Raw genomic sequence first — 22,384 nt, 5'->3', positions numbered from 1 at the left:
GAATAAAATCACGGTTAAATATCAATATCCGTTGCCACTGCTGACTGATTTGTTTGCTCGCATAAAGGGGGCCAAGTGGTTCTCTAAGATAGATCTCCGTGGGGCGTATAATTTGGTGCGAATTAAGCAGGGGGATGAGTGGAAAACCGCATTTAATACGCCCGAGGGCCACTTTGAGTATTTGGTGATGCCTTTTGGCCTTTCAAATGCCCCTTCAGTCTTTCAGTCCTTTATGCATGACATTTTCCGTGATTATTTGGATAAATTTATGATCGTGTATCTGGATGATATTCTGATTTTTTCGGATGACTGGGACTCTCATGTCCAGCAGGTCAGGAGGGTTTTTCAGGTTTTGCGGTCTAATTCCTTGTGTGTGAAGGGTTCTAAGTGCGTTTTTGGGGTTCAAAAGATTTCCTTCTTGGGATACATTTTTTCCCCCTCTTCCATCGAGATGGATCCTGTCAAGGTTCGGGCTATTTGTGATTGGACGCAACCCTCTTCTCTTAAGAGTCTTCAGAAATTTTTGGGCTTTGCTAACTTTTATCGTCGATTTATTGCTGGTTTTTCTGATGTTGTTAAACCATTGACTGATTTGACTAAGAAGGGTGCTGATGTTGCTGATTGGTCCCCTGCTGCTGTGGAGGCCTTTCGGGAGCTTAAGCGCCGCTTTTCTTCTGCCCCTGTGTTGTGTCAGCCTGATGTTGCTCTTCCTTTTCAGGTTGAGGTCGACGCTTCTGAAATCGGAGCTGGGGCGGTTTTGTCGCAAAGAAGTTCCGACTGCTCCGTGATGAATCCTTGTGCTTTTTTTTCTCGTAAATTTTCGCCCGCCGAGCGGAATTATGATATTGGGAATCGGGAGCTTTTGGCCATGAAGTGGGCTTTTGAGGAGTGGCGTCATTGGCTTGAGGGGGCTAGACATCAGGTGGTGGTATTGACCGACCACAAAAATTTAATTTATCTTGAGTCCGCCAGACGCCTGAATCCTAGACAGGCGCGCTGGTCGTTGTTTTTCTCTCGGTTTAATTTTGTGGTGTCATACCTACCGGGTTCTAAGAATTTTAAGGCTGATGCCCTTTCTAGGAGTTTTGAGCCTGACTCCCCTGGTAATTCTGAACCTACAGGTATCCTTAAGGATGGAGTGATATTGTCTGCCGTTTCTCCAGACCTGTGGCGGGCCTTGCAGGATTTTCAGGCGGATAGACCTGATCGTTGCCCACCTGGTAGACTGTTTGTTCCTGATGATTGGACCAGTAAAGTCATTTCTGAGGTTCATTCTTCTGCGTTGGCAGGTCATCCTGGAATCTTTGGTACCAGGGATTTGGTGGCAAGGTCCTTCTGGTGGCCTTCCCTGTCACGAGATGTACGAGGCTTTGTGCAGTCTTGTGACGTTTGTGCTCGGGCCAAGCCTTGTTGTTCTCGGGCTAGTGGATTGTTGTTGCCCTTGCCTATCCCGAAGAGGCCTTGGACGCACATCTCGATGGATTTTATTTCGGATCTTCCTGTTTCTCAGAAGATGTCTGTCATCTGGGTGGTGTGTGACCGTTTCTCTAAGATGGTCCATTTGGTTCCCCTGCCTAAGTTGCCTTCTTCTTCCGAGTTGGTTCCTCTGTTTTTTCAAAATGTGGTTCGTTTGCATGGTATTCCGGAGAATATCGTTTCTGACAGAGGAACCCAATTCGTGTCTAGATTTTGGCGGGCATTCTGTGCTAGGATGGGCATAGATTTGTCTTTCTCGTCTGCTTTCCATCCTCAGACTAATGGCCAGACCGAGCGGACGAATCAGACTTTGGAGACATATTTGAGGTGTTTTGTGTCTGCAGATCAGGATGATTGGGTTGCTTTTTTGCCTTTAGCGGAGTTTGCCCTCAATAATCGGGCCAGCTCTGCCACCTTGGTGTCTCCTTTTTTCTGTAATTCGGGGTTTCATCCTCGATTTTCCTCCGGTCAGGTGGAATCTTCGGATTGTCCTGGAGTGGATGCTGTGGTGGAGAGGTTGCATCAGATTTGGGGGCAGGTGGTGGACAATTTGAAGTTGTCCCAGGAGAAGACTCAGCTTTTTGCCAACCGCCGGCGTCGGGTTGGTCCTCGGCTTTGTGTCGGGGACTTGGTGTGGTTGTCTTCTCGTTTTGTCCCTATGAGGGTTTCTTCTCCTAAGTTTAAGCCTCGGTTCATCGGCCCGTACAAGATATTGGAGATTCTTAACCCTGTGTCCTTCCGTTTGGACCTCCCTGCATCTTTTTCTATTCATAATGTTTTTCATCGGTCATTGTTGCGCAGGTATGAGGTACCGGTTGTGCCTTCCGTTGAGCCTCCTGCTCCGGTGTTGGTTGAGGGCGAGTTGGAGTACGTTGTGGAAAAAATCTTGGACTCCCGTGTTTCCAGACGGAAACTCCAGTATCTGGTCAAATGGAAGGGATACGGTCAGGAGGATAATTCTTGGGTGACTGCCTCTGATGTTCATGCCTCCGATCTGGTCCGTGCCTTTCATAGGGCTCATCCTGATCGCCCTGGTGGTTCTGGTGAGGGTTCGGTGCCCCCTCCTTGAGGGGGGGGTACTGTTGTGAAATTGGATTTTGGGCTCCCCCGGTGGCCACTGGTGGAATTGAACTTGTGTGCATCATCCCCTCTGTTCACCTGTTCCCATCAGGATGTGGGAGTCGCTATTTAACCTTGCTCCTCTGTCACTTCCATGCCGGTCAACATTGTAATCAGAAGCCTTTCTGTGCATGTTCCTGCTACCAGACAACTTCCAGCTAAGTCGGACTTTTGTCCTTGTTTGTTTTTTGCATTTTGTTCCAGTTCACAGCTGCAGTTTCGTTTCTGTGTCTGGAAAGCTCTTGTGATCTGAAATTGCCACTCTGATGTTATGAGTTAATACTAGAGTCTTAAAGTAATTTCAGGATGGTGTATTGATAGGGTTTTCAGCTGACCATGAAAGTACCCTTTCTGTCTTCCTGCTATCTAGTAAGCGGACCTCGATTTTGCTAAACCTATTTTCATACTACGTTTGTTATTTTCATCTTAAATCACCGCCAATATATGTGGGGGCCTCTGTCTGCCTTTCGGAGAAATTTCTCTAGAGGTGAGCCAGGACTATATTTTCCTCTGCCAGGATTAGTTAGTCCTCCGGCCGGCGCTGGGCGTCTAGGGATAAAACGCAGGCTACGCTACCCGGCTACTGTTAGTTGTGCGGCAGGTTTAGTTCATGGTCAGTTTAAGTTTCCATCCTTCCAAGAGCTAGTTCCTATGTATGCTGGGCTATGTTCTCTTGCCATTGAGAACCATAACAGGTAATGCAGTGTTCGCCAGTGACATTATACAAAGGAACACTGAATATAGTATCAGTGTACAGGTAATACAGGGATCACCAGTGATATTATACACAGGAGCTCTGCATATAGTGTCAGTGTACAGGTAATGAAGTGATCACCAGTGACATTATACACAGGAGCTCTGTATATAGTGTCAGTGTACAGGTAATACAGGGATCACCAGTGATATTATACACAGGAGCTCTGTATATAGTGCATAGGGTACAGATAATGCAGTGATCACCAGTGACATTACACACAGGAGCTTTGTATATAGTGTCAGTGTACAGGTAATACAGTGATCACCAATGACATTATACACAGGAGCTCTGTATATAGTGTACAGGTAATACAGGGATCACCAGTGACTATACACGGGAGCTATGTATATAGTGTCAGTGTGCAGGTAATACAGTGATCACCAGTGATATTATACCCAGGAGTTCTGTATATAGTGTATAGTGTACAGGTAATACAGTGATCACTAGTGAAATTATACACAGGAGCTCTGTATACAGTGTCAGTGTGCAGGTAATACAGGGACCACCAGTGACATTATACACAGGAGCTCTGTATATAGTGTCAGTGTACAGGTAATACAGTGATCACCAATGACATTATTCACAGGAGCTCTGTATATAGTGTACAGGTAATGCAGTGATCACCAGTGACATGATACACAGGAGCTCTGTCTATACTGTCAGTGTACAGCTAATACAGTGATCACCAGTAAGATTATACCCAGGAGTTCTGTATATAGTGTATAGTGTACAGGTAATACAGTGATCACTGGTGAAATTATACACAGGAGCTCTGTATATAGTGTCAGTGTACAGGTAATACAGTGATCACCAATTACATTATTCACAGGAGCTCTGTATATAGTGTACAGGTAATACAGTGATCACCAGTGACATTATACACAGGAGCTCTGTATATAGTGCATAGGGTACAGATAATGCAGTGATCACCAGTGACATTACACACAGGAGCTTTGTATATAGTGTCAGTGTACAGGTAATACAGTGATCACCAGTGACATTATACACAGGAGCTCTGTATATAGTGTACAGGTAATACAGGGATCACCAGTGACTATACACGGGAGCTATGTATATAGTGTCAGTGTGCAGGTAATACAGTGATCACCAGTGATATTATACCCAGGAGTTCTGTATATAGTGTATAGTGTACAGGTAATACAGTGATCACTAGTGAAATTATACACAGGAGCTCTGTATACAGTGTCAGTGTGCAGGTAATACAGGGACCACCAGTGACATTATACACAGGAGCTCTGTATATAGTGTCAGTGTACAGGTAATACAGTGATCACCAATGACATTATTCACAGGAGCTCTGTATATAGTGTACAGGTAATGCAGTGATCACCAGTGACATGATACACAGGAGCTCTGTCTATACTGTCAGTGTACAGCTAATACAGTGATCACCAGTAAGATTATACCCAGGAGTTCTGTATATAGTGTATAGTGTACAGGTAATACAGTGATCACTGGTGAAATTATACACAGGAGCTCTGTATATAGTGTCAGTGTACAGGTAATACAGTGATCACTGGTGAAATTATACACAGGAACTCTGTATATAGTGTCAGTGCACAGGTAATACAGGGATCACCAGGGGTATTATACCCAGGAGTTCTGTATATAGCATATAGTGTACAGGTAATACAGGGATCACCAGTAATATTATACACAAGAGCTCTGTATATAGTGTACAGGTAATACAGTGACCACCAGTGACATTATACACAGGAGCTCTGTGCATAGTGTACAGGTAATAGAGGGATCACCAGTGACATTATACACAGGAGCTATGTATATAGTACACAGGTAATACAGTGATCACCAGTGACATTATACAACGGAGCTCTGTATATAGTGTCAGTGTACAGGTAAGACAGTGATCACCGGTGACATTATACACAGGAACTCTGTATATGCTGTGCAGGTAATACAGTGATCACCAGTGACATTATACACAGGAGCTCTGTGTGGGCAGCACAGTGGCTCAGTGGTTAGCACTGCAGCCTTGCAGCGCTGGGGTCCTGGGTTCAAATCCCACCAAGGACAACATCTGCAACGAGATTGTATGTTCTACCCGTGTTTGCGTGGGTTTCTTCCGGGTGCTCCGGTTTCCTCCCACATTCCAAAGACATACTGACAGGGAATTTAGATTGTGAGCGATGATAATGTGTGCAAAAACTGTAAAGTGCTGCGGAATATGTTGACGCTATATAAATAAAGAGATTATTATTGTTATCTTAGTGTATAGTGTCAGTGTACAGGTAATGCAGTGACCACCGGTGACATTATACACAGAAGCTCTGTATGTAGTGTCAGTGTGCAGGCAATACAGAGATAACCAGTGATATTATACACAGAAGCTCTGTACAGTATAAAGTATCCGTGTACAGGGAACACTAGTGGCATTATATATAGTGTATAGTGTACAGTGATCACTGGTGACATACATAGGAACTCTGTATATAGTGTCAGTGTATAGGTAATACAGGGGTCACCAGTGACCTTATACACAAGAGCTCTGTATATAGTGTACAGGTAATACAATTACCACAGATGACACTATACACTGGAGCTGTGTATATAGTGTCAGTGTACAAATAATACAGATAATACAATGATCACCAATGACATTATACACAAGAGCACAGCAGTAACAATATCCCTTAATTAGCCCTACAGCAATAATGTCCCACATCTTGGTCCCATATGTATTCCATTTTGAACCACTTATGTCTCATTCCTGGCCTCATGTCTCACCATACAGCCGCCATATCTCGCCATTCTGCTCCCATGTCTCTCCATTCTGCCCCAATGCCTCTCCATTATGCCCCCATGTGTCTCCGTTCTGCACCCATGCCTCTCCATTCTGCCCCCGTCTCTCCATTCTGTCCCGTCTCTCCATTCTGCTCCCATGTGTTTCAATTCTGCCCCATGTCTCTTCTCTCCATTCTGCCCCATGTCTCCTCCATTCTGCCCCATGTCATCTCCATTTTGCCCCCACATCTCCATTCTGCCTTCATGACATCTCCATTTTGCCTCCATGTCATCTCGATTCTGCCCCATATGATCTCCTATCCTGCCCCCATAGAGTGGTTTTACAAAAAAAAAGAAAAGAAAAAAGTTTATCTTTACCTGGCCGCGGTCCAGTGGCGTCCTCTTCTTCATTCCTCTGAGGATAGGAAGCGCCAGTGTATAGAAGTGACGTCATACGCCGGCGACGTGCGCACCGATGTCAGCTGCCGGGCCTGTGATTGGCTGACTGCTGTTAACTATTGCTGTGCTGGAAGCCTCCCGCACGGCAATAGATTTCAATTGAATCCCGCACAGCAATAGATTTCAACTGAATGTGTGTCCGAGGACGTACGTTCAGTTACTGAACCAGCAGGATCCTGCCCCTGGGGCCCAGTGAGCAGAAGATGGGGCCTCAAATGCCAGTAAGGGCAGTAATGCCCTGATGGCGGCCTTGGTCCTGGGTTCTGAGCATGGAGTCTGTATGTTCTCATGTTACTTGTATGGATTTCCTCCTACACTCCAAAGACGTGCGCTGACCGGGAACATGATTGTGAGCCAAAATAGGGGCGGTGAGCGACGACGATGGCTGCAGCGCTGAGCTATGTAAGCAATGAAACTAAATGTCCCCTCTGCAGAGCCATCTGGACTTTCTAGTTTTGCGTTTCTTGACATTACGAAGGAATAAGCCGCACAACCACGTCACCACAAATTACTCAGATTCCAAAGGGGAAAATGTGTCTAAGGCCGTGGAGCATGTAAATAATGGGGCAAGATGATGAGTCCCTACCTTACATTGGGTATATAAATACAGCATACAGTGGACTAGTGACAGATGGATCTCCTCGCACTATCAGACACTATGAGGCTGTATGCAGACTCTATGTGCGGATGGTTTGCTGCTGTGACTCTGGGGACAAAGCGTGGCACTATGAGGGCACCCTATGGCACTGAGTGGCATTAGGAGGGCACCCTATGGCACTGTTTGGCACTATGAAGGCACCCTATGGCACTGTGTGGCACTATGAGGGCACCCTATGGCACTGTTTGGCACTATGAGGGCACCCTATGGCACTGCTTGGCACTATGAGGGCACCCTATGGCACTGGGTGGCACTATGAGGGCACTCTATGGCACTGCTTGGCACTATGAGGGCACCCTATGGCACTGGGTGGCACTATGAGGGCACCCTATGGCACTGCTTGGCACTATGAGGGCACTCTATGGCACTATGAGGGCACCCTATGGCACTGGGTGGCACTATGAGGGCACTCTATGGCACTGTGTGGCACTATGAGCGCACACTATGGCACTGCTTGGCACTATCAGGGCTCCCTATGGCACTGCTTGGCACTATGAGGGCACTCTATGGCACTGCTTGGCACTATGAGGGCACCCATCCTATGGCACTGGGTGGCACTATGAGGGCACTCTATGGCACTGTTTGGAACTATGAGGGCACCCTATGGCACTGTGTGGCACTATGAGTGCACCCTATGGCACTGCTTGGCACTATGAGGGCACCCACCGTATGGCACTGGGTGGCACTATGAGGGCACCCTATGGCAGTGGGTGGCCCTATGAGGGCACCCTATGGCACTGTGTGGTACTATGAGGGCACCCTATGGCACTGCTTGGCACTATGAGGGCACCCACCCTATGGCACTGAGTGGCACTATGAGGGCACTCTATGGCACTGCTTGGCACTATGAGGGCACCCACCCTATGGCACTGGGTGGCACTATGAGAGCACCCTATGGCACTTCTTGTCACTATGAGGGCACCCTATGGCACTGGGTGGCACTATGAGGGCACTCTGTGACACTGTTTGGCACTATGAGGGCACCCTATGGCACTGGGTGGCACTATGAGGGCACTCTATGGCACTGCTTGGCACTATGAGGGCACCCACCCTATGGCACTGCTTGGCACTATGAGAGCACTCTATGGCACTGCTTGGCACTATGAGGGCACCCTATGGCACTGCTTGGCACTATGAGGGCACCCACCCTATGGCACTGGGTGGCACTATGAGGGCACTCTATGGCACTGCTTGGCACTATGAGGGCACCCTATGGCACTGGGTGGCACTATGAGGGCACTCTGTGGCACTGTTTGGCACTATGAGGGCACCCTATGGCACTGGGTGGCACTATGAGGGCACTCTATGGCACTGCTTGGCACTATGAGGGCACCCATCCTATGTCACTGCTTGGCACTATGAGGGCACTCTATGGCACTGCTTGGCACTATGAGGGCACCCACCCTATGGCACTGGGTGGCACTATGAGGGCACCCTATGGCACTGCTTGGCACTATGAGGGCACCCTATGGCACTGGGTGGCACTATGAGGGCACTCTGTGGCACTGTTTGGCACTATGAGGGCACCCTATGGCACTGGGTGGCACTATGAGGGCACTCTATGGCACTGCTTGGCACTATGAGGGCACCCACCCTATGTCACTGCTTGGCACTATGAGGGCACTCTATGGCACTGCTTGGCACTATGAGGGCACCCTTTGGTACTGTGTGGTGCTATGAGCACACCCTATGGCACTGCATTGCACTATGAGGGCACCCACCCTATGGCACTGGGTGGCACTATGAGGGCACCCTATAGCATTGGGTGGCACTATGAGGGCACTCTATGGCACTGCTTGGCACTTTGAGGGCACCTTATGGCACTGCATGGCGCTATGAGCGCACCCTATGGCACTGCATGGACCTATGAGGGCACCCTATGGCACTGCATGGCACTATGAGCGCACCCTATGGAACTGCATGGCACTATGAGCGTACCCTATGGCACTGCGTGGCACTATGAGCGCACCCTATGGCACTGCATGGCACTATGAGCGCACCCTATTGTACTGCATGGCACTATGAGGGCACCCTATAGCACTGCGTGGCACTATGATGGCACCCTACGGCACTGTGTGGCACTATGATGGCACCCTACGGCACTGTGTGGCACTATGAGGGCACCCTATGGCACTGCGTGGCACTATGAGGGCAATCTATGGCACTGCGTGGCACTATGAGGGCACCCTATGGCACTGCATGGCACTGGTTGGGGTTGCATTCTCCTGACCGGGCCCCTAGTGGTCACATCTCTCTCTTCAGGCCTTTGCTGGGTACTACAGACCCCGCCATTATATCCGACTGCAAAGCCAAAGCTCCGTCCTTTCCTCCACATCTCACAGTCAGTGAGGCATTGTGTAGGTGTGCAAAGCAGACAAGTGGTAACATAGGAGGACAGCCCACCCTGCAGGCAGCGATCACACAGTGCAGCAGAAAGATAAAAATGATGTGGACAACGAGGGTTTATCCCCATCTTATCCATCAGCAGCAGCTCCAGGTCTCTGCGGGCCCCAAACGTCCCAGAGGGCCCATCTCATTTATATAGCGGTTATATATATATATATATATATATATATATATATATATATATATATATATATATATATATATATATATATATATAAATCAAAAATGGAAAGCAGCACTCCAGGTTTAGCAAAAAGTATAAGTGAACTTTATTGGGTCCACATGTGTAATCACCGACCAATGACGTCCCCGATGTGCTCAATGGTGACAATTCCGGAGGCGCTGCAGGCAGCTCCTGTGTAATCACCAACCAATGACGTCCCCGATGTGCTCGATGGCGAGAAGTCCGGAGAAACTGCCCGTAGCTCCTGTGTAATCACCGACCAATGACGTCCCCGATGTGCTCGATGGAGAGAAGTCCGGAGACGCTGCCCATAGCTCATGTGTAATCACCGACCAATGATGTCCCTCATGTGCTCGATGAAGACAAGTCTGGAGACGCTGCCCATAGCTCCTGTGTAATCACCGACCAATGATGTCCCCGATGTGCTCGATGGAGAGAAGTCCGGAGGCGCTGTCCGCAGCTCCTGTGTAATCACCGACCAATGATGTCCCTGATGTGCTTGATGGACACAAGTCTGGAGACGCTGCGCGCAGCTCCTGTGTAATCACCGACCAATTACATCCACGATGTGCTCGATGGAGACAAGTCTGGAGACTCTGCCTAGTGGGGAGATATTGTTAAAAAATATGCCATTCTGACATTGCTTTTTTTTTGTTTTATGGCGTACATTTTGTGGTGATCATGAGCTCACGATACGACTCTGCTCCCCGCGGTTATGTCCTTATCCAACATGGACAATGTTTTTCTTACTTTTAGTCGTGAAAAAAATCAGAAGTTTGAAGACAAAAAAAAAGAAGCCTTAAAAAGGCTTCCGAACAGGTGAACGCCGTGTATGACCGCGCTTTCCTGTACAGCCGTCCTGCACAGGAGGCCGCGGTAACGACCACATCCTGCACAGGAGCGCGGCCTCATGTCACTCCGCGGACTGGGCACCATGTGCACTCACAAAAAGCGCCAAAAGATAGGACAAATTCATCCAGAACGATGGGACTCACTACAATGCAGAACACAACTTCACCACATGGTAACTGCATAACTTTTACAACATTTATGTAGAAAATGTCGGCCATGAACAAGGCAGCCATAAGCTTTACTGAACGTGTGCACATAGCCCAATTATTCTAGAACATGACTACGATCGGCCGATGTGATAAGGCAGAGGACATCGCCTGAGGGAAGGAGGACACGCCCGCCTTTTTTTTTCAGAAGGCGGGAGCTCTGATAATAACTATGGAGACACTACCAGCCAATCAGAAAGCGTCATGCAAATATTAGAGGGCGGAGCTGTGGAGAGCTGTGCCTCCTGCTGCACCTGCGCACTACTGACACGACATCTTGGTTCCCCAGCGGACGGACGTTACCGAGGCTAACAGGTAACGTGAGGAGGGACCGGGCGGACGTACGGGGTCACGTAACCGGCGCACGTCCTTCTCCGAGCATGCTGGCTGCACAGTGTGCACAGAGCCGACAGCGGGGGTTATGTAACACTTAAACGTGCAAACCCCTTTAAGAGTCACGTGGTGCAGACAGCTCTTATTTGTTATTACACTCCCTCCCCCCCTATAGCGCAGGTGACCCCACGAGTCAAAGGTCGCTGCCAGCATTAACCCCTTCCATCATTATTTTCTCTCCCCTCCAGGCTGTGACTTCTTCTGTATTTTCCCCTTATTTTTTTGTAGTTGTCGTTTTTGATGTCACCATTCATTTTACCAAACAATCTTCCACAAAAAAAAAAAAAAAATCCAAATGCTTTAAATGGTGAAAATTGGCTTTGTTTTTTTTTTTTCGTTGCTATGGCGATTACCGTGTGGTAGAAATCGCCGCGTTATTCTCCCGGGCGGCACGATGACGGGAGACACCAAATGGCTGCATTATATATATATAATTTATTAGTTTTATTAAAAAAATGGAAATTTGTAAAAAAAAAATAAATAATAATAATGTGCCCATATTTAAATTTTTCCATTAATATTGTTTTGTTTTTTGTTTTTTTTCGGGGCCGGCTGAGGTTTTTATTGATCTCATCGTGGCCTGGAGGTGACGTTTGATCACTTTTTGTCATGTTTTTGGGCTTTCATTTAATTCTTAATAGATTTGACTTTTTTTTTTCTGAATTTTTTTATTCCATTGAGAAAAGAAGATTTTAAACTTTTTTTTTTTTTTTTTTTTCCCTACATCCCTTTTACAGGGCTTAAACTTGGGACTGTCAGTTCGTCCTGTGCACTGAGGTATATGAAGAATGACGCTGTCTCTTGGAGTACAAAGATGGCGGCGATGAGGGGCATCATGGGAAGGGAGGGGGGTGAGCAGTTGGCTCCAGACCGGTCACATGGCTCCTGACCCGGATCAGTCTGTGTAACACAGCCGGCACTTACCTGGCACGCATTGCACTGAGCTCCCCCCTTGCACTTGCTCTTGACCTCCCATGCAGGACGGGGTTAATATAGCGCCCGTGGGGTCCAGATTGCGGCATTGGGCAGCCTTACTAACGTTGCAGACAGTGAGGGGTAATTTTTTAGGGCCCGGCAGGTTTTACTCCTGCATAGGAGGTGCAGTGAGAAAATGCAGCCATGCAGGTGCATGGCATTGTGGGACATGTAGTTCCTGGTCACTGCTGGAGAAAAATCGTCCACGAACTGTAACTATAAAAAGTATTGCATCGTTGCCTGGGATGAAAGATACATTATTTTTTTGTTTATTTTTCTGCTGCCAGAAAACCCCTTGTATTCATTTTATTATTATTTTATTTTTAATTGGAGAGACTTTGCATAAACTCTTGGCTTTAAATTGCCCACTTTTCGTGTATGCAGCCCCAATGCAGAGCTATGTGCCTCCATGGCTGCAGACGCACCCAGTGTATAGTCTGATATTGCAGTGTCGTCGCACTGACCAAATAACGGCGGTCTGGTCTGGGGGGCTACAGGTGATTATCAGGGGTTACATGCACTTTCTTTCTCCCCCTTCTAGATGCGTTCCAAACGGTCAGTTCAAGCCAAGACGACAGAAGAGCCAGTGGCGAAAAAAAACCGAGAGCCCGATCCTGGGGCCGATAAAGGGCCCAAGAAATCCGGTCGAAAGAAGAATGTTCCGCAAGATGCACCGGAGTGCAGCAAAGGTGATAATATGGATTACTAGGGAGAGGGGATTTGCTGGGACCCCCGCGATCCTCTGCTGCTTTCATTGTCTATGTGGCTGCAGAGTGCACCAGTCTCAGGCCGGCGTCACACTGGCGAGTTTTACGGACGTAAGAGCGCAGAAACTACGTCCGTAAAACTCGCATAACATACGGCACAATTATTCTCAATGGGGCTGCTCCTATTAGCCGTATATTACGGTTCAGTATTATACGGCTTTCTACGGCCGTACAAAATCGCAGCATGCTGCGTTTGTCAGCGTACTGCGCAAAAAAATCGCCAATGAAAGTCTATGGGGGCGTGAAAAATACGGATTCCACACTGACCAGCAGTGTGACTTGCGAGAAATACGCAGCGGTGTTAGTGAAAAGTCGGTAATTCAATTGCCGGCTTTTAATTTCTCCTGCACAAACCCGACAGGATATGAGACATGGTTTACATACAGTAAACCATCTCATATCCCCTTTTTTTTTGCATATTCCACATTACTAATGTTAGTAGTGTGTATGTGCAAAATTTCAGCGCTGTAGCTGCTGAAATAAAGGGTTAAATGGCGGAAAAAATTGGCGTGGGCTCCCGCGCAATTTTCTCCGCCAGAATGGTAAAGCCAGTGACTGAGGGCAGATATTAATAGCCAGGAGAGGGTCCATGGTTATTGGCCCCCCCGTGGCTAAAAACATCTGCCCCCAGCCACCCCAGAAAAGGCACATCTGGAAGATGCGCCTATTCTGGCACTTGGCCACTCTCTTCCCACTCCCTGTAGCGGTGGGCTATGGGGTAATGAAGGGTTAATGCCACCTTGCTATTGGAAGGTGACATTAAGCCAGATTAATAATGGAGAGGCGTCAATTATGACACCTATCCATTATTAATCCAATTGTAGGAAAGGGTTAAAAAACACACACACACATGATTTAAAAGTATTTTAATGAAAAAAACACAGCGGTTGTTGTAATAATTTATTGTACTCTCAGTCCATCAGGAACACCCTCGCTTGGAAAAATAATAAACGCACAAGATACATACCTTCTGCTGTCAGATCAGGTCCCACGAAGTAATCCATCTGAAGGGGTTAACTAATATTACAGGCAGAGCTGCGATAATCCACTCGCTCTGCCTGTAATCCCCGGGTGCTGAAAGGAAAGCAGTGATCTATACTTACATTCAGTTGCGGTGATGCGCCCCTGCTGGATGTTCTCATGAACTGCAGCCTGGGAACTTTTTCCCACGCTACAGGTCATATGAGGACATCCACCAGGGGGCGCATCACCGCGACTGAAGGAAATGTAGGTCAATGACCTATAGTTACCTTCAGTCGCGGTGATGCGCCCCCTGGTGGATGTCCTCATATGACCTGTAGCGTGGGAAAAAGTTCCCAGGCTGCAGTTCATGAGAACATCCAGCAGGGGCGCATCACCGCAACTGAATGTAAGTATAGATCACTGCTTTCCTTTCAGCACCCGGGGATTACAGGCAGAGCGAGTGGATTATCGCAGCTCTGCCTGTAATATTAGTTAACCCCTTCAGATGGATTACTTCGTGGGACCTGATCTGACAGCAGAAGGTATGTATCTTGTGCGTTTATTATTTTTCCAAGCGAGGGTGTTCCTGATGGACTGAGAGTACAATAAATTATTACAACAACCGCTGTGTTTTTTTCATTAAAATACTTTTAAATCATGTGTGTGTGTGTTTTTTAACCCTTTCCTACAATTGGATTAATAATGGATAGGTGTCATAATTGACGCCTCTCCATTATTAATCTGGCTTAATGTCACCTTCCAATAGCAAGGTGGCATTAACCCTTCATTACCCCATAGCCCACCGCTACAGGGAGTGGGAAGAGAGTGGCCAAGTGCCAGAATAGGCGCATCTTCCAGATGTGCCTTTTCTGGGGTGGCTGGGGGCAGATGTTTTTAGCCACGGGGGGGGCCAATAACCATGGACCCTCTCCTGGCTATTAATATCTGCCCTCAGTCACTGGCTTTACCATTCTGGCGGAGAAAATTGCGCGGGAGCCCACGCCAATTTTTTCCGCCATTTAACCCTTTATTTCAGCAGCTACAGCGCTGAAATTTTGCACATACACACTACTAACATTAGTAATGTGGAATATGCAAAAAAAAAGGGGATATGAGATGGTTTACTGTATGTAAACCATGTCTCATATCCTGTCGGGTTTGTGCAGGAGAAATGAGAAGCCGGCAATTGAATTACCGGCTTTTAACACATATCGCGCTGAATGAAATCTAAATACAGAATATATATATATGTGTCTCAATGACATATATATATATATATATACTGTATATATGTTTTCCCGAACATTTGAGCACATAAATCCATTAGATGTCGGTTTTGCAAGCCTGCGCGAAAATCTCGCAGTACGGATGCCATACGGATTACATACGGAGGATGCCATGCGCAAAATACGCTGACACACCCTGACTACGGATCACTATTTTGGGAACATTTCACCGTATTTCGGCCGTATTACGGCCGTAAAATACGGACCGTATTGTCTTACGCCGAGTGTGACGCCGGCCTCATAGACAATGAATAGAGGAGGTTGCACACACACGCTCCATTCAGAATGGGGGCTGCAGAGCTCGGACCCCTTATCTCCTACCTTATGGATGAGGATAATTTGCTTTTCTCTTTGTGTCTTGGCATTTATCTTTTTCTTTTTTTGTTGTCAGAATTACAAAATGAGAGAAAATTCCGTAAAGTGGAGGACGTGCAGACCAGCATTGTGCATTACCTATACAGGAGCGCACTCGGCGGGAACGTCAGAGCCAAGGTAAGAGGCCTGTGTGATGTGCACGCCGACCACCCATGTATGCCCTGCATCCCACCGCCATGTGTGTCCCTCCCCAGTACCTGCAGACCCCGTTCCTGCAGTCCCTGGCCTCCTACATCGTCTATCGGACTGACAGTCCCTTTGACAGAAGAGTCACCACTCTGGAATGGCATCCGACTCAGCCCAATACGGTGGCCGTTGGCTCGAAAGGAGGAGACATTATTTTGTGGGACTACGAGGAGTTAAATAACACCATGATCCCCGGAGTAAGTATGGTGGGGCAGAGCGGTGCTGCGATGCTGTGCAGGTGCGATCTTTGCTGTTTTTTTTTCATTGCATTTCTCCTGTCCTGCAGATTGGAGCTGGAGGCTGCATCACCGGGATGAAATTTGACCCCTTTAATCCGAATCAGCTTTATACGTCATCCGTAGCGGGCAGCACCGTCCTGCAGGACTTAACTGGGCGCATCGTGCAGACATTTACCAAAACCGAAGACTGGGCGTAAGCACGGATTTATTAATGGAGGGGTGCAGGGGTCCCTGCTCACCTTCTTTAGTGGAGTTGTTCATGTGAACCCCCCCCCCCCCCCCCCCATTCTCTGCAGACTTGGAGACGGACCCCTTTTGTAGTGATCGGTTTGGGGGTCTCGGTGTTGTGATCCCTGGCAGTTAGCGCAGTGGATTCCCCCTTGCTATAGTGGAGCATGTATAACAAGTTTGGTGTCTGTGATCCCATTCTTTATAGTGGCAGCACAACTGGTGGCTCTCCAGGAGCACTTGTAAGACTACAACTCCCAGCATGCCCCGACAGCAAGGTCCAACAATAAGCTAATTTTCCCTTATTCCTTTCCTAGCATGTGGTACTGCAGCCTGGACGTGTCCGCCTGCCAGCGGTGCGTGGTCACTGGAGATAACGTGGGCAACGTGGTGCTGCTGGAGACTGGCGGAAACGAGGTGAGTACGGAGTATTCTGAGGGTCCCATACTGGCAATTATGGGGTCCGTGATTTTATTTTATATTTTCTTTAAGATCTTTAAGCAGAGGCTGCACAAAAAGAAGGTGACGCACGTGGAGTTTAACCCTCGATGTGACTGGCTTCTGGCCACCGCCTCCGTGGATCAAACCGTGAAGTTGTGGGACCTGAGGAAGATCAAGGATAAGTCCAGCTCCCTGTACACGATGCCGCACGCCCGTGGCGTAAACTCCGGTAACGACGCAGCTCTCCACTGTCCTTTCTTCAGAGCTGCTTGTTGCGGACCCCATCTCATCCTTATGTCTCCTGTGCCGCAGCGTACTTCAGCCCTTGGGACGGCGCCAAACTTCTCACCACCGACCAGCACAGCGAGATCCGCGTGTACTCTGCCATTGATTGGTCACAGCCGCAGCGCATTATCCCTCACCCGCACCGCCAGTTCCAGCACCTCACTGCCATAAAGGTCTGTTTTGGCTTTCGTGTCTCCAGCCGACCCCCTGCAGTGAAAATACTTGCCCCCCCCAATAATATAATTTTGACTTCTACTGCAAACTTATGCGCAAAACTTTTTGGTCGGACCTCTAACTTTGTAGTTTTTGCTCTATAATTCATGTTTTGTGCAGGCCGCCTGGCATCCCCGCTACGACCTAATCGTTGCCGGTCGATACCCGGACCCTCAATTTCCAGGATACACAGCAGATGAGCTGCGCACAGTAGACGTGTTTGATGGGCAGAGTGGTAACATAGTGTGCCAGCTGTGCGACCCCTATGCATCTGGTATCATCTCGGTAGGTTACTGAACCATCCATGGATCCATACGGCTCATGCTTCGTCCTCTTGGGTTTTTATTGATCCTCTAGAGGAATTTTGCTGTATAGATCTGAAAAAGAAGCAATGTAATTCACTTTATTATTTACCCCCCACCTTTTCTCTGTGTCTAGCTAAACAAGTTCAACCCTATGGGAGACCTTTTGGCTTCAGGAATGGGTAAGAGCCGTCACCTGGATTTTTAATACTTTTTTTCTTTTTGATCATAATGTAACGTTACCTTTAGTGAGTTTCTAGGTTTAGATCACAAAACCATAGAAAATGCTTATGCCCTTTACACCCCAGGTAACTTTCATAGAGTGGATGCTACTTGGGGTGTAAAGGGCATAAATAAAACAAAATTCAGTGCTGGGAGTTGTGTGTTATCAGTCTGCAATTACTGTTGTAGTGATTGGATGGCGTCCTGATATTTCAGACCTTAATTTACCCTTTAAATCTCCTCAAATAACGCTGTTAAGTTGCAGATATAGGGATAATGTATAGGTTAATAGAGTTAGAATGTTGCCCGGCCTACTTGCTGAAAGTGCGGCTACCTGGAGAAAATGACTTTTATTTCTACCAGGAGCAGCTGGCTTTGTCGTGCCGGCGCTGCGTCAGTCGCCGCTCGCAGCAATGTGTGTATATGCACGTCCCGACAATGACTGACAGCCAGATTTGCAGGGCATCGAATGTCATACCTTGGTCTTCACCGTTTCCTAAGGTTCACACATTCGACATTTACAGTCCATGTACGGGACGCAATGTCTCGATCAGCTATGGGGTCTCCTGTCCAGAAGTCAGCAGCTTTTAGGGCAAATATGGAGCTGTGTATTCAGGTCAGGAGATCCGGGGCCGCTCCACACTTCGTCATCCATCCTCGGAGCGTGAACGTTAAACGTGTACGTCAAACGTGTGAGTTCAGTCTTATGCTTCCGGACCGTAGAGTCATATTGGTACCGTCGTTTAGTCAGTGGATATTGGGACGGTGCTCGGCTCATGAAGTAAGGTGTTTTTTGTTTTTCTTTTCTATTCGTTTCAGGTTTTTATGTTCTGATCTGGAGCCGAGAAATCCTCCTGATGATGAAGGAAGAGGAGATGGTGAAAGCTTTGAGAGAAAAAGGGATCCCAGTGGGCAGGAATAAAGAACCCGAAACGCGTCCTCCTAAAAAAGACAAGACACAGCTGACGAAAGTCCTGGTGAAAGAAACCACGAGCCAACGAGGCAAAAGGAAAGAGAAGGAAAAGTGAGAAGGTCCGACCATAACCTCTGCTGTAACCAAACTCCGCGCGTGCCTTGTGGTGTAAGAAGCCGGGGACGTTTGGTTGCATCAGCTCTCGTTTCTCTAACTTTTTGCAAAAGGCATGACGTTTCTATCAGACTTGCTGCCGCCTCCGTGCAGGGATCTTCTGACTCTGACCTGGGATTTTTGGTATTGATTGGATTAAGGCAAAGATTCCCGTGTTATATGATAATGATTGAAAAAGCCAGGATGGCAATGCCCTAGCCAGCGACAGGCGGCAGCTACCAGAAGTGAAGAAATCACACGGAGTCATACAAAGAGCAGAGGATTATATGCAGCGATTGGTAATGCAAATGTGCAGTGCTGCTGACGATTGGGTCAGATGTGCGGAGGCGGCTGCCAGCTACAGGCCGGTGTGACCGCGACTCGTGCAGCGCTCCATGCACAGTCATGTGGGGTCTGCAGCCCCCCACCCACTAGCCATCACAGGAAATGGATGGACAGAACGTGGGTGGTTATGACCTTAGGAAGCGACACCGGTCCTGCAGAACCTTCTACGTTCACGTCCAGACTGTTATCGCTTAAAGCTCTGTGCACAGGTTTTTTTTGGTTTTTTTAGACTAGTTTTTCTAGTGGAAACCTCTTCAGGAAACGCTCTATCCCTGGGGATTTTTTTTGTTTGTTTCTTACTGATATCTGATTGGACAGCGCCCAGTTTTGAGCGGTTTCCAGCAGGAGATGCTTTATACCCGTGATTGAAGATATGATCTCGAAAGTGATTTTACCATACAAATTAATCAGAAAAGTCTCAGCTTTATTTGTCTTTTTTTTTTTTGTCTGTGTGCACAGAGGTAGGAATCCTCGGGAGCTAAAGGGTAAAACAATCTGAACAGAGGCCTCTCTTCTCCATCAGTTAAAAATACAACTTAATTTTATTTATTTTTTCTTGGCAACTGTTGGTCTGCAAATAATGGCAACGGGCATTTAAAAAGTCTCGGAGACTATAATAAGTGCGGTCCACAAAATATCAGATGAAACGAGCACGAGAATGTCAGCAATGCGAATGGGGCTAGAACCGACAGCATTTCACTGGCACCAATTTCCAGAACTAATCCTGGTTCTTCCAACCCAAACTATCAGCGTTGTCTGTGACCGCGAGTTCAGGGGGGAAGACCCGAGGCTGGTCTGGAAAATGGTGTCCGTGCAAAACCTGTGAAATGTATGTGTGTTCGCCGGGTTCGGGGGCCTGTATATTCAGTGAGTGCATTGTCCGTGCGCTTATCTAGTGCGGCCGCACAGAGGCTTTTTTTTATAGTACAGACTGATGGCCTGTGTGACCGAAAACATGGCAGCGACCGCTTGTCCGTTTTGTCTTATGGTCCAGGCTCGTGCACGTAAGTGCTGGCACCGATGAGGACGCGGAGCCGGTCACAGCCGTACTGTGCGGCTGGAGCCGTTCAGCGATCAGGACGGATTTTGTGGTCTCTGCAATAATCGAGAATGAAGATGTGTACTAGAAGAAAATAAAAGTATATTAAGGCTTCCCCCCCAGCTTAGAATTAAGCATCACATTCTTTTATTTTTGCTCCCTTTTTTTTTCTGTAGAAGAGTATGGATCCTCCTACGGAAAGTCTCGTCTCCTTTCCACTTTAGGAATAAAGTGTGAGGTGGCATAATATAGGAATAATATGGCGTCTTATGTCATTTCCGTCGCCCCTGTAGCTTCTGTCCCTTTGTTGCGGTGCGCCGTTATAATGCGATCTGCGGACACATTGACCCGTCTTGCGCTCGGCCGGATTTTTCCATTGTTCTTCCTTTACGATAGACTTGATTGCTCCAGGCCGGTTCACGTTCGCTTACATCCGCCATCGATTCTGGTTTTACTTTGCATTTTTTTCCCATCATGTCTTCAAAATATTATATGGCAAAGTGAATGGTGGCAGCGCCCCGCAGAACATCGTGCCCTCACACGTCTGTGTCCATGGAAACATAAAAATATTATGGGAAGGGGCAAAAATGAGCTTAAAAATAACAAATTAGCTGCGGTGAAAAGGGGTTCGGTTTTCCTTTAAGGCTTTGCACATTTAAAGGGGTTGTCCAGCTTTGGGGAAACGTTGCTGCTTTTAGAGATGGCGTTACCCCTGACCATAGGCTGTGTCTGGTGTGGGACCTGGGGTCAGAAGACCGGGTGTGTTGCAGGATGCAACCCCTGTGTGAATGGAGTCATAGACTGTGTTTTTTTTTCCTGGACTAAGCTTGTGATTTTTAATCGCCCAGCAATACTGCAGCGACGTCTCCCGGCCGCAGGGTGCGCACATTGATCGGGGGTTTGGGGTCCCAGCGGTGGCACTTTGCCTCGGCCTCATTATCATATGTATAGGAATAGATTGGGCACAGCTATATATATTTTTTTTTTTTATGTATTTTTTCTGTCTTTGCTGATCTGTAGCTGCCATTGAGCATCGGACGTAAATACGAAGCCAAATGTTTTGTCCAGAAGTCGAGCTGCAGGTAAAATCAGTCGGTTCAGCCTTTGGCAGGAGATGGTGGTTGTATAATCGGCCCGAGACGTCATCAGCTTCTGTGCCCAAAAGTCCTATGTATGGACGGTGCGGCACGTGAGGGGTTAATGTCCTGCAGATTGAGGCCGAGGCTTACATGGTGACGCTGAGATCGTGATGTTGCATCGTGGCACGGTGACCGGTGGCACCCTCTGTAAACATTAATGAAAGGGTTAAATGCTGCATTAAGAGCCACGTGAGGTTGCACAAATGTTTTCTGGTCGCCTGCAGCCGCAGATGGGGTGCAACTATAACTTTGGTCGCAACGTCCGTGCAACTGGAGTCGCATAATAAGGCCGGTGTCACACTAGAGAGGAATACAGACGAGTGAGAGGCGCAAAAACAACACATTGCACACGGACCAATGTTTCTCTATGGGGCAGCTCCTATCTGCCGTATATTTCTCAGCTGTATTTTATGGGCTGAGAAAATCGCTGCATGCTGCGTTTGTGAGCGTATTGCACAAAACATCTGCCAATGAAAGTCTATGGGGGTGAGAAAAATACGGATTACACATGGACCATCAGTGTGACTTGTGAGAAATACGCAACGGTGTTCTATAGAAAAGCCGGCAATTCAGTGCGGATCACAGTAAAATCACACTGACAGGTTAGAATAGAGAACATAAATGTCTACACAAAGAATAGGTATATATGTATGTAGGTATATATGTTCCGTATTTTCCGGCATATAAGACGATTGGACGTATAAGATGACCCCCCCCCCCCCCCAACTTTTCCAGTTAAAGTATAAAATCTCCTTAAAAGTCGGGGGTTGTCTTATACGCTGTGTGTCGTCTTATAGGGCCAGTGACTAATGTGCCTTTTGGGGGGGGGGGGGGGAGTGGTCCCGATGACGAAGCGTCAGCGTGGGGTGCTGGGAGCGGCGGCGGCTGCTCCTCTTTGTGCCGCGTGGGTGCTGTGGGGCGGCGGCTCCTCTTCGAGCAGCGTCGGGGCTCTGTGCTGTGGGGCGGCGTATCTTCATGCAGAGTCAGTCGGAGCTCCTCCGGCATCTCCTCAAAGCCCGGAGGCACCGGCAGCTCCATTG

The 22,384-nt window shown here is 47.7% G+C and overlaps 1 protein-coding gene across 2 annotated transcripts; it reads left to right on the top strand.

The window, feature by feature from the left end:
* Positions 1-11,064: 11,064 nt before the first annotated feature.
* On the top strand, positions 11,065-21,641 carry DDB2 (damage specific DNA binding protein 2). Of its 2 annotated transcripts, XM_077286806.1 has the most exons (12): positions 11,145-11,195; positions 12,011-12,050; positions 12,790-12,937; positions 15,656-15,756; positions 15,834-16,022; positions 16,112-16,257; positions 16,610-16,709; positions 16,785-16,962; positions 17,046-17,191; positions 17,352-17,516; positions 17,670-17,715; positions 18,575-20,488. In XM_077286806.1, the coding sequence occupies exons 3-12, from the start codon at positions 12,790-12,792 to the stop codon at positions 18,781-18,783; spliced, it is 1,428 nt and encodes a 475-aa protein (XP_077142921.1). In that variant the 5' UTR covers positions 11,145-11,195; positions 12,011-12,050; the 3' UTR covers positions 18,784-20,488. The 2 variants fall into 2 exon arrangements, with proteins under 2 accessions (XP_077142920.1, XP_077142921.1); XM_077286805.1 differs by lacking the exon at positions 12,011-12,050 and having other exon boundaries at positions 11,065-11,195; positions 18,575-21,641.
* The last annotated feature ends 743 nt before the right edge of the window (positions 21,642-22,384 follow it).

This window comes from Ranitomeya variabilis, chromosome 2, assembly GCF_051348905.1.
Source record: "Ranitomeya variabilis isolate aRanVar5 chromosome 2, aRanVar5.hap1, whole genome shotgun sequence".
Taxonomy (NCBI): domain Eukaryota; kingdom Metazoa; phylum Chordata; class Amphibia; order Anura; family Dendrobatidae; genus Ranitomeya; species Ranitomeya variabilis.
This window is presented reverse-complemented; position numbering and strand designations above follow the sequence as displayed.